The sequence below is a fragment of the Danio rerio genome, chromosome 1 (assembly GCF_049306965.1).
Source record: "Danio rerio strain Tuebingen ecotype United States chromosome 1, GRCz12tu, whole genome shotgun sequence".
NCBI classification, from domain to species: Eukaryota; Metazoa; Chordata; class Actinopteri; order Cypriniformes; family Danionidae; genus Danio; species Danio rerio.
This window is the reverse complement of record NC_133176.1, coordinates 23,664,545-23,677,172: the sequence shown is the minus strand read 5'-3', so window position 1 is coordinate 23,677,172 and position 12,628 is coordinate 23,664,545. Positions and strand designations below refer to the sequence as shown.

Sequence of the window (12,628 nt, the reverse complement as noted above, 5' to 3'; positions counted from 1 at the left end):
TATAATATAATGACAAAGGCCGAAGCAGTGGCGCAGTAGGTATTATAATTATTATAATATTAATGTAATCACAGGTATATGTCTCTATTGTTAGGGTTCTGCCATCCTGGTCTTGTAAATTCTTGTTTTGGTAACAGGGTCCAGACACTAGCTCTGTCTTGTCCTGTTTCTGTCATTGTGTGTGTCTCTGAGCGCCATTTGTGAACACGCTTAGACCGTGCACGTTCCCTCTTGATGTGGGCGTGTGAGATCTGTGCGTGTTTGCAATTGCGCGCTCTCATCTGGGTGTTCACGTTCGTCTGTCTGTGAGTGTTTTCATTCATCGTGTACTCGTGTCTCACGTTCAGTCTTCTGTTTGTGTTGTGTTTAACAAGTGGTGCATGTTTACATGTTTACATATACTGCGTGCTTGTGTTGTCATGAACACGCGGTTAATGAGTTCTCTGCGTGTTCTAGTCTCGTTTTATGTGAGCGCATGGCTTGTGTTGTCTCTTTGTGTCATGTGATCCCCGGTCTATTATCTAGTCCCACCCTCCTTCTTAACCCATTATTAGTTCATTACGTTCATCTGTTTGCTTGTTAACTTATTTCTGCTTATATTCTCCTCATGTCTGCTGTCCTGTGCCAGTCGTTTGTAGCCCTGTCTGTCTGTCCAGCCCTGATCCCTACCAGTCTGCCCAGTGAAGTTTGTTTGTGTGTTTTGTTAATGTTTTCCCCCTTTTATTTGCCTTTTATTTTTATTAATAAATACCCATTATTTGCTGCACCTGAGTCCTCGCTCCTTTTCCCTACACAAACCGTGACATTTATAGATATTTACAATGCATTTGAACATGGCTCAACTGATCATTCATCAATGACCAATATCATACATTTCACAAAAACACAGTGAGGTTGTCAACATGGACTAGTGATAATGATATTTTGGGAGCAGGAATAATATGTGTCTATTTATATATAATGCTTGTGTAACAAGTATAATGTATTTTTTTGACGTACAATGATGAACAATTATCAAATAATAATGCCTATAGTGCAAGTGTTTTGAGCATTTATGGTAAGTTTTGGTAAAAAACAAACTGAAAATCAAGGTATTACTTAAGAACATTCCTGAGGAGGACTGTACATTCAGAAAACTCTAATAACAAATAATTCACTTTGCACAGGAAAAAAAAAAACATGCAGCTTTTGGTGAATAGAGATTAATAAAATATAAAAGATAATGCCCTTAAAACTGCAAATCAAATAATAGCTATAGTATGGAGTTGTAGTGTACAGTCCACAGATAAAATTTCTTATGGATTTTATCACGGTCTGGTTTTGGTCGACAGAAGGTTTTACGACTCCTGGCTCCAAGAAGTCTGGATTTTCGTGACAGCTTAAGTTGTTTAGGGGGACTGGAGAGATAAGCAGGAAAACTTCAAAGACATTCCTGCCCAAATACACACACACACACACACACCCCCACGAGGCTGTTCTGACAGAAAGAAAATGCACTCAGAAATCCTGAAACAGCACAAAACTAAAGTGTTATGTTTTGTAAACTTTGTACCTCATTTCTGAGTTTTCTTACCTGTGTAACCTCTCTTATAACCTGTATGCCTGTGCCTTTTAGGCCTTTTTGTAGCATAAATATTATGAGGATGTGAAAAATTATGTCGATGTACTTTTAAAACCCCCATGTTTGGTACCGATGGGTTTCTGCTGACATTTTACAGCACATGATGCATAGAGCAAGATCATAACTAGCATTGCTTTATTCTTTAATCCCCTGTATTAAATGCCTGTCCGCATGCTTTGGGCGGACACTCAAATTTGCATACGAGGAGCCTCGAGACAAAGAAAGGGTTCGCGCGCAAACTTTCCCCTGAAATCATTGGTCAGAATGCTATACGGGTTGTCACGTGACCCGCAGGTATAAGCACACTTCCCCCCAAACATCTGGTCAGAAAGAGAACGTCCTAAAAAGGAACATCATTGACGGTGGCCCTCGGGCCACACGTTGCTTTCTAAGCCGCATGGACTTTTTCCCGCCACGCTTTCTTTATTTTCCGGCAAAGTAAATTCAGTCTAAAGTTTGCGATCGTGTTTGTCCGAACTGCATTACAAACTCCACGCATCAAAGGACATCAAGAGTAGTTTTAATCACGACGGAAGAGAGACGCATAAGAGAGACCTCCAGACATGAAAGACCAGGTGATTTTAGTCATGCGATTAAGCTGTGCCCCTTTTATCAAAAAGGTGTGTTTTATAACCTTGGTGGTCCTTAATGGTGCGTGTAGAACTGAAAGTTTTGTCACTCTTTTATCTGAAATCTATCTTTCCTAGCTTTACTATTTCTCTTTGCTGTTACACGTTCTATAGACCCGATATCTCCACGTGGTTTACCTTTGTTTTGTGTTTAATGTATGTTTGTGCGTTTGTTTGTTACGTCTGACTAGTCAATAAATTCCATTATAATAAAATGAATTGTATTGTTTGCCTCACGAGAAAATGTCACTGAAATACAGATTCCCCTGCCTAGCTATTATAAGTTGTTTAAAACTTTTGAATGATTAATCTACTTCACAAGAAGTAGCAATTAAATTCCCTATTTCTAAATGAAAAGATTACCATGTCCGCTCGGAAGAGCAGCGGCTCTGCTTGTGTTCGTTTGGTCAAATTAACAATAAATTGACCCGGAATATTTATGGTTAATAATAATTCGTTATTGTTGATAATTAATATTCATAATCTGGTAATCCGCTCGGTCGCGCGAGCATGATCATATAGCTACAATCATATGTTTGTTTGACCAAACTGACTGAAGCTTAAGCCGGAATATTAATAATTAAGAACAAACCGTTATTGTTGATTATTAATATTCATAAAATGAGCTAATTTCATGTTACAGAGTTAAATATTTATCTCATAATGACAGTTCATCTGTTAACTGTGACTGTTCTGGAAATTTTCAACCATACAATTACAAGTTTGTTAATTGTTTATAGGCATTGTTTCAATGCAATAATTTGCTGTTGAGATAAACACATCAAAAACATTTACCACATGACTCAATATAAAATTTTGTGTGAGCTATCCCTTTAAAAGTCTGTTAGTTTTAAGGTTAGTTTCAGTCTGTTAGTTTTAAGGATATCTATAAGCTAGTGTGCTACAAAACAGTGAAAAAATTCACGTTTACAAAATAAAAACTGATATAAACATATAATGTTTGTAGAATGTAAATTTCCGCCGTCACCTCTTGACTAATCAAATGCTCTCTAGTATCTTCAAGACACTTCTCATTTGCTCTTCATTTGATGCGCTTTATCTCAACCACTTTCACTGGCAGAACTGTGATAAAAAACAAAATGCTATTGTCTTTTTTTTTTTTAAAGGGAGGAGCTACACTTTGTCCTACCCTCTCTAAATTGTTCATTTGAGATTACGTAAAACATCCACATTTCAAAGTCCTTTATAGGATCTTTAATAACATTTTGAGAGGGGCATTATTGATGTTTTAATTCTGCGGAATAAAACATTCTTTCAGTCATATAATGAAAAATAGGATTCTGGAGTCATTTCTGGGTGGCACTGCAATTATAATATAACAAAGATAATACTCACTTGTTGCTGAGCAGGATGCACACAGCTTCCATCACAGTCATCACGAGGTCTGGTGGTTTGGTAAAGACGCGCATTTCTGAAATGTCAGCTTTGTCAAGGGCATTGAGGGCCTTATTGGCGCTGTCGAGTGCAGGCAGAGCCTCATCCAAGTCACGCTGTGCATCATCTGCAATGGCTTGAGTCTCTTCTGCCTTTACCTTAGCCAAAGCTTCATCCTCTTTCACAACCCTACGCACCTACACATCAAGAGGTCAACAAGAGCAAATGCTAATGGGCAGGAGATTTTGTATAATCAAGAACAAAACTGAAATTTTGTTTTGGCACTTATATCACTGTCCTCTTATTGTTCAGAGTGCCTCTGTTTGTGTGGCTTTATTTGCTTGTTGTGTCATATACATATATGAATATTATTTATTATATTTATTTAGGTATACAGTATTCATAACTAAGTGGGAAGTACGGACTTGTGAGGACAATGTTCTTGAAGTGCAAAGAGAAAAGCAATTATACAACATATTATGAAGAAGAGACTTCAACTATGATAACTAATGTTCACTCACAGAATCAGACTCTGCTGCTTTTTATGTTGTGCAATTCCCGTTATGAATTATGATTACACTTGGTTCACTGGTCTGTTGGGTTTCATTGCTTTCTCACCTCATATGAACCATAAGCCACTACAAATTTAATTTTAATAGGTCAATTTTTAGTCAGATCCCTTTTTTTTGTGAAGTTTCACAAACTAATTTCAAGAGGAGCACGGGATATGATTAATCACAGCTGGTCTTGCATCCATAATCATAAGTAAGCCAATCGGATTAATCCAAACCCACTATAAATAGCCTGTCTAAAATAACTCCCTTATCTTTGTTTTCCGAAGAATACACCCATTCACCCCATCTCGCCCCTTTCCTCCTTTACCCAGGGGAAACCTCAAGAACTACCTGATCTTGTACCCCCTTACATGCTTTTCGACCAGACGGGAGACCTGAGCTCAAGGTTCTCTTCCAGCACAGCATGTTAAACCTGCTAATATCATCAAGCATTATCTAAGTGTGAAATCTTGAATTGCATTTCAGAGTGCGAGTTCCATGTTCAAAACTAAATAGACCAAACTAAGGAATTAAATGCACCAGACAATCCCTCCAAACAAGCCATGCATGAAAAAGACAACTCTAAGTTTGGAAGTTCCTGTAAAAAAAAAAAGGGAGCGGTTGTATTTTTAATAGTACACACCTGATCCGCGTTTTCTTGGTCCACGGCAAGTTTCTCCATAAGAGCACTGACATCGATTGATTTCTGCGCAAGCACTGGCTCCAGAGCCGAGAGGTCTTGCTTCATCTTATCAACCAGCTCATTTGTCTCCAGCAATTTAGTTAGACCATTTTTGATGCGGTCTCGTGCCTGTGTAGATCAAAGCACATTGCATTTCCAAGTCTTGCTTAAGCAAAATTGCTTATTTTAATATAGATGCTTTTATCTAACAAAAAAATGATTGACATTCATTATTTCAATGTTCAACTTTTTAAATTAAATTTTATTACAAAAATTCAGTTGAAACCCAGGCTCATTCTGAAAACGTACCGCTATATACAATTCTAGGGAGCACCAAATTCATCCTGGGAGGTTTTTTTTTTTTTTCTTTTTTTTTCTTTTTTTGTTTTCACGAATCCACCACACCGATGTGTACGCGTTTTGAGAGCTCATATTTCTCTCGCAAGAGCCACCTTTTCTCGTGTAAATCCACCAGAGGCCACTGTCGGCTGACTGAATGACTGACTGTCTGATCAACTGACCCATTGTCCTCCTTCCCTAAACCCAACCGATAGTGTTTTCAAAAGCACAAATTGGAACCATTCTTCACCAGACTCAAACCCCTTTGTGGTAGTCAACTCTTCTCTGTGTGTCAAGTTCACCGATGTACATGGTGAGCTAACTGGACAAACTGGTAACAACAGGAAAGCCATGCACACTAAGGTAATCGGTCAGCTGGTAAGCGCGAAAAGGAACAGCGTTATACCATCCCATAGAATTCATTTAATGTAGAAATGCAGCCATACGTACTTTGGCTACATAATTCGCAATCTCCAGAAAAGTATACTGTATACGGCTATGTTTTGAGAATGACCCTGTGTTTGTTAATATGGTGCTGGTCTGAAACACTGGTGGCCATTTAAGCCTGGTTTATACTTCTGCGTCAAGTGACCGGCGTAACCCACGGCGCATGCAACGCGCGTAGCTGTGCAATTATACTTCTGCGCGGTGTCTCTGTTGGTCTGCATTAACACTTCCGAAACGCTAGTTGGCAGTGAGGTGTAAATGTTCCTCTGTGTCGAGTTTCTTCGCTGCTGTTTTGCTTTTCCTGAACACTTCCGGGATGTTCAAGTGGCTCAAACTCGCTCATTTTAAGGCAGGAACCGGCGAACGTGCAACAACTTTAACTATGAGGTAAACACAAAACAAAACTTTCCATCCGGAGCTCCTTCACGGGACTCCACACTTGTAAACAATCGCTCCATCAGGCTCACACCATTCACGCGGCTCTCAGTCCCGCCCAGACTCGTCAGCGCTACCAAGCCGACCAATCACAGAGCTTGCGCTACGCGTCGTTGCCACGTGTAGTTACATTTTTTGAAAGGTGCACATCAGCGACGCTGACGGCCACGGCGAAGGGCTATGCGTCAGCGCCGTAGCATACGCCGGCGTTTGACGCAGAAGTATAAATCAGCCTTTAGTGAACTGCAGCCTTCCAATTTGCACTAATGCACACATACAAGAGATACAATGGGATCAAAGTCCCTTTCAAGGAAAGTCTATCAACTCAGCGCCAACATTTGCAACATCTCTGGGCAGTTCATTCAAAACCAAGTCTTATCTAAATAGTTTGGGGAATACAGAAATCTTAAAAACTTGTTTGTTATCCTGAAAAAAAGGAGGTCTCGTTTATAAAATGTTGTATTGCAAGCGGTTCACACTTTGTCCATTAATAACAGCTAATACAAGAACATTTCTACATATAGCCCCTTTAAGTAACGGTGTAACAACATAAGAGACTAATGCATTATCCATCACTCATCCTCACCGCCTGCAGCTGTTGTCTCTTTTCTCCCAGCATGCCCAGGTACAGGTTAATGAGCTCCAAATAGGAGGTCGGTGTGGTGTAGTAGTGTCTCCTTAGTTCTGAGTAAAAACGCTCAGCCATGTCAGTCACACTAACATGAATCTCCACACACATCTCTGAAAAGCACTGCTTCATCTCCTCACTGCCAAACTCCACATTCTGGAAGAAGGTCTGAGACACAGATAGCAGAGCTTCACGGGGCCACTGAAAAATAAACCCAAGAAACAGAAAATGACTGCAATGTAACAAACACAACACATAGTAAAAAGCACATATCAATTGTTTATCATTAGCATAATACTGAAAGTATTTTTTATTTAACCCTTGTGTGCTGTTGAGGATGTTGTCATCCACTCTGGAGTGATTTTGAGTCTTAATTTGTACACAACTTTCTCTGTGTTTCAGCAAATGCAATCATTTTTGATGAAAAATCTTATTTTAACACATCATTTGTGTTAACACAATGCTTTGAAAACCTTCAAAAACTCAATTCACTCTGGACAAACTTACTACCCTTTTATTATGTTTGAGACTGTTCTTGCCGCACTGACTACTAACGACTAACGACTAAAAACTCAACTATTTAGTCTCCACTACACCTCCTAATCTGCAATTGCCTCTCTGAATATCACACTAACTGTACCAAAAAAAAATAAAAAAAAATACTAATACGACCAATACTTCCCTTCTTAGACTTTACAGACCTGAAACTTGCCTATAGCACTTATTCATTGTTGCTCTTGGTTGTGTAAATTGCTTCCTTGTCCTCATTTGTAAGTCGCTTTGGATAAAAGCGTCTGCTAAATGACTAAATGTAAATGTAAATGTAACAGTAAAAATTACATATTTTACCTCTTCCTATAACAGGGAAAACTGCCATTAATTAAGAATGCACGATTAAGAATTACAAAAATGTGGTTATAATAAAAGTCAATGGGGCAAAAACAGCTACGACCATAACTGTTATGGTCACCAGCCACTGCGGATCACTGGAGAACTACAAATGCACTAAAAATCACAGCATGCACCATGCACACACACCGGTTCCTAATCTCGTCTGATTGCAAACACTCACAGCTGAAGCTGCTCAAGGATTCATTACACAGACTATTTATACACCACATTTGCTCAAACACATTGCTGAGTGTTGTTTGTTTGTTTTCTTAGTTAAAAAGAACCTGTAACTTTACGTAGCATTTCCATTTCCTTGTTTAGCCATGTTCTTTGAATCTAGTGTTTTAAGTTATCTATTCCTAGCCTTGTTCCTAGTTTATCTTACCTTTCTCCAGTTTTGACTACTTGCCTGTTTATCGATGATGATTTCTGGATTATCTAAATCAGGGGTGCTCAATCCTGTTCCTGGAAATCTACCTTCCTGTACAGTTTAGCTCCTACCCTGATCAAACCCACCTGAACCAATTAATTAGGACCTGAAATCCACTTGATAATTACAGACAGGTGTGTTTGATAAGGGTTGCAACTGAAATCTGCAGGAAGGTAGATCTCCTGGACCTGTTGACCCTGTTGACCCTTGCCTGATTTACGATCATTGTAAACAAATCTGCATTTGGATTCCAAGCTCAGTTAAAGCCTCCTTCAGTTACAATAACGAAAGAGTAGTCAATTTGAACAATACAAAGGGTTAAAATTGGTAACACTTTATTTTGATGGTCCATCCGAGTATTGGTAGACTGTCTGCTTAATATTTGTTGATACTGCTCCTTCATCAGACATTTAACTAACTCTGGAAAAACTTTTTAAGTACATGTCAACTTACACTAACGCTAACCCCAACCCTAACCCCAACCTAACAGTTTACTTATAATCTTAAGAGAATTAGTTGACATGCAGATGTAATGCAACAAACGAACCATAAAAATAAAGTATTTCAATTAATATTAATATTAATATTTTAATATAAATAAGAGATTAAAATTTTGGGTACACTAGTCCCTTAAATAATTATATATATATATATATATATATATATATATATATATATATATATATATATATATATATATATATATATATATATATATATATATATATTTTATTTATTTATTTATTTATTTTTTTATAATAATAATTCAATTTTTCGACTTTTTATTTAACATATCACCTTCCACAAACCATGTACAAAAATAGCATGCAGGTTATGCATAAGATATTGTAATAGACTATTCTTACATTCATTCAGCAAGAACAAAAGCGGTCACCTTGAAATATGTGGGGCGGTTGGAAGTGTGTGTTTGTATGCACAAGTAAACAACATGCGCTGATGGAAACAAGCAAATAAAAGCAGGATGAACAGACATACTGGCTCACTGTTTAACGCTAATGAGCAGCTGCAGTTGGCCAGAGTAGAGCCATACATCAGACCCAAACATAACACTGTAACAGACAACACAACTAAGGAAACACACACTCTACATGCAACACACACACACACACACACACACACACACACACACATTTTATGGTAATTAGAAAAACCCCTGGTTCTACCCGACAGCTCACAGAGGTCAGTCAGTGTGCACCTCATTAGATAACAGAATGAAACAAATGAATGAAGGCTAAAATTGATTGAATGATTGAGGCATTTATTTTATATTATCTAGCTGTCCAATTGTTTTGTTAAGCTAAGCTTGATACACTAAAATAACTGAACAATAATAAATATGGAATATGGTAATACAATTTCAGCTTTTTAACTTTAGTTCAATGCAAAGGGAGAGATTGTCTTTTAAATATTATAAAATAGCAAAGTCTGCAGAGAAAGGCAGGCAGAGGACTTGTATTATTGCCCCCAGAAGCACACAACAAACAAAGGCTTAAAAAAAATTCACAACACCCAGCAAACTAATTTTTGTTTAATAGTTGTCTAATAGACAACTAAACCTAGACGGCTTGACTAAAACAAGGCAAAAGTTTAGCTGTCAGTGAAAATGTAATAGACATCTAAGAATAACCCAAAACTAGACTACTCGTCAAATAGACAGATTAGACAGACTTTATACTGTATGTGTAGTCATTCATTTCTGTTTATTTGACAACTAGTCTAGTTTGGGTCTATTTTTAGATGTCTATTAGATTTACACTGACAGCCCAAATTTAGCTTTGTTTTAGCCAAGACAACTACGTTTAGATGTCTATAAGACATCAATTAGACATCGTTTAAAAACAAAAAATGCTTGCTGGGTATCCTCCCTTTAAACAAGTAAAGAAAAATTATTGACATATGATGATTATTTTAAAAGATTAAAATAAAAAATAATTATGTAAAATTCTTTAAAAAAATAAGTGATTGAAATAACTTTTAGTAAACTACCAGTACTTGAAAAGCACTTAAAAGTGTTCCAATGTCAAAATGTTAAATAAATCAAATTTAGACTAATTTATATAAAAAAAAAATTATATATAAAAATTTACATCCCTCCCAGGCCCTGATTGGCCAATTGGGAGGACCGGGAGAGTTCACAGTGGGCCGGTCCGTTTTTTGGCCGCGAGGGCCAGTGTTTCTAGCTGCTGACACTCTCAGCAGTCGCACTTTTTTAATATGTATTTATTATTTAGCCTCACTCTTTTTATTCATTATTTTGCCACAGCTCCGCTCTTCTTATTTATAGTTTCGCAGCCCTGTAAGCAAAATGCAGCCTGCAGGGTAATGATGATGTAACTATCATACCGGCCACATAGAGTAACAGCGCCATTGTGGTCCAGTGGTCAGCACGTTGCGTTGCGACATTGTCGATCCGTGTTCGATCCACACCTTAGTAATTTTTTTTTTTCATTTTTATTATTAAATCATATAAAACTGTAAGGTTGTTTAACATTTGAAGTTCTAAAGCAGCTGTTTTCTTGGAAAAGACGTAATAATAAAAGATAGACGTAAAAGATAGTGTAATTAGAAACTTAATTGGAAATTACCTTATTTTAAAATAGTCAGTAGTGAACTGAGGTGGGCCGGTCTAATGCTTGAAACTCCAGGGCTGAAAAGGAGTCCCACTTCGGCCCTGATCCCTCCCCTGCCGTCCAAAGCCACACCTTCTTAAGTCATGAACGGCAAATGCGCACTGAATAGATGATGATCTGTTGACGATAGTCAACCATATATACCAGTAGATCATGTCATTCACCAGTTAGAAAACTCTATGGAGACACGCACCTTGTCTGGTTGTTGACAGGCCTTGTAAAGAGACTTTTAACCAGCACAACAAAAAATGTGTCTGAAGACAATCACCACAATCACCACTGAAGACAATTTATCATATTTTTTTCCATACTAGATCAATTATTAATTTATTCATTCATTCATTAGTTCATTCATTTTCTTTTGTCTTAGTCTCTGTTTCAGAGGTCGACACAGAGGAATGCACCAACTATGCCTACATATGTTTTATGAAGCGGATGCTCTTCCAGCCGCAACCCAGTACTGAGAAACACATACTCTTACATTTACACACACACTTATACACTACGACCAATTTAGTTTTATTCAATTCACTTACAGCGCATGTCTTTTGAATTGTGGGAAACCCATGCAAACACTCCACACGGAAATGCGTGGCCCAGCCGGAACTCTAATCAGCGACCGTCTTTCTGTGGGGCGACAGTGCTATCAACTAAGCCACAGTGCTGGTAGTTACGTTTGACTACCATCAAATATAGCTTTTAAAGGGTATAATGAAGATGAAATGACATAATGAAGATAATATTTAAAAAAGCATACTATAATAGAACACATTTTTCTTTATCCATCCATATAACCAACAATATAACTGCTCTATATTAACTAAATGAATGTTGTAAATGATCTCTTAGAAATGTTACTTTAGACAATGCAGTTAATTATATTAGTATTTCATTTGTCTGTTTCATTGTCTTATTTTAACAAATTCCTCTCCGTCTCTCTCAGGACCTGAAGAGGATAAAATCACACTGATACGTCTTTAGACTTTGACCAAATCAGCTACTGAAAAAACCTTTGTCCCAGCTATGATTTCTGCGAAAATAGAAAACTGAAACGATGAAATTACAGTGAGTGAAATACATGACAAAAAGAAGTTGAGCATGAGTATTGAGCTTGAATGATAGCTGCTCCTTATCATCAAGGTGTACGACTGCCTGTGTGGCATAAGTGTCTCTTTAAAATGTATATTAGGGACTTGGGTAGTCAATCCTAGACAGATTGGCTCTAGAAACAGATCCACAATGCTGGCGTGCCCCTTAAGTAGTTGGGATGATTTGAAGACACATTTGTGTATTCTTCTGCAATGCAGTTTGTTTGGTAATCGTTTCATTTCAAACCTTTACAGCTAATGCTGAATGCTGCTCTTTTAAAATAACATTTTAAAATGACCTAATGCTGGGTTCACACAAAGGCCCTTTAAGGCAAATAATTTCACTTAGATTAATAGGTTTAATATGCATAATTGTGGCTACTGTTAAAATGATAGTTGTGATTTATTAATTTTTTAATCGAATTCTGAACCATCATTTGACATTAAATACTGGATTTACTGTTTTGGCTTCTTGATTTCTTTTCATATTTTGGCTTCTTGATTTCATGCATGACACAATTCAGGTGGCTGCCAGGATTTCTATTTTCTTTCTCATTGCTTATAGAGAAACATACAAAAAATTATTTGTGCCCACTGACTGTGCCAGTTTTGTTATGCCGTCTGTTGTTGTTTTAGTACAAAGTTCACTATAAACATTAAACAAATCAAGCAAATTTGTGACAAATACTATTTGCATGACACTACTGCCCATTTTGCAGGCTGTTTAAAACTCTGCTCACCACCTGTTCTGTGTAAATGGCACTGATTTTTTTAACAAGTCACAATCTGTAATAAGCCATTACGTGCTGTGCCTGTTTACATTTAAATTAAATCACTG

General features: G+C 37.4%; 1 protein-coding gene across 1 annotated transcript in view; it reads right to left on the bottom strand.

Moving 5' to 3' along the window:
* The window catches only part of dnah6 (dynein, axonemal, heavy chain 6), a 233,378-nt gene that overhangs the window by 126,694 nt on the left and 94,056 nt on the right, over window positions 1-12,628 (bottom strand). The window contains exons 51-53 of the mRNA XM_073950785.1: window positions 6,689-6,931; window positions 4,843-5,010; window positions 3,607-3,842 (exon numbers count right to left, since the gene is read on the bottom strand). Of these exons, the coding sequence (XP_073806886.1) occupies window positions 3,607-3,842; window positions 4,843-5,010; window positions 6,689-6,931 (647 nt within the window). The remainder of the gene's footprint in view (window positions 1-3,606; window positions 3,843-4,842; window positions 5,011-6,688; window positions 6,932-12,628) is intronic.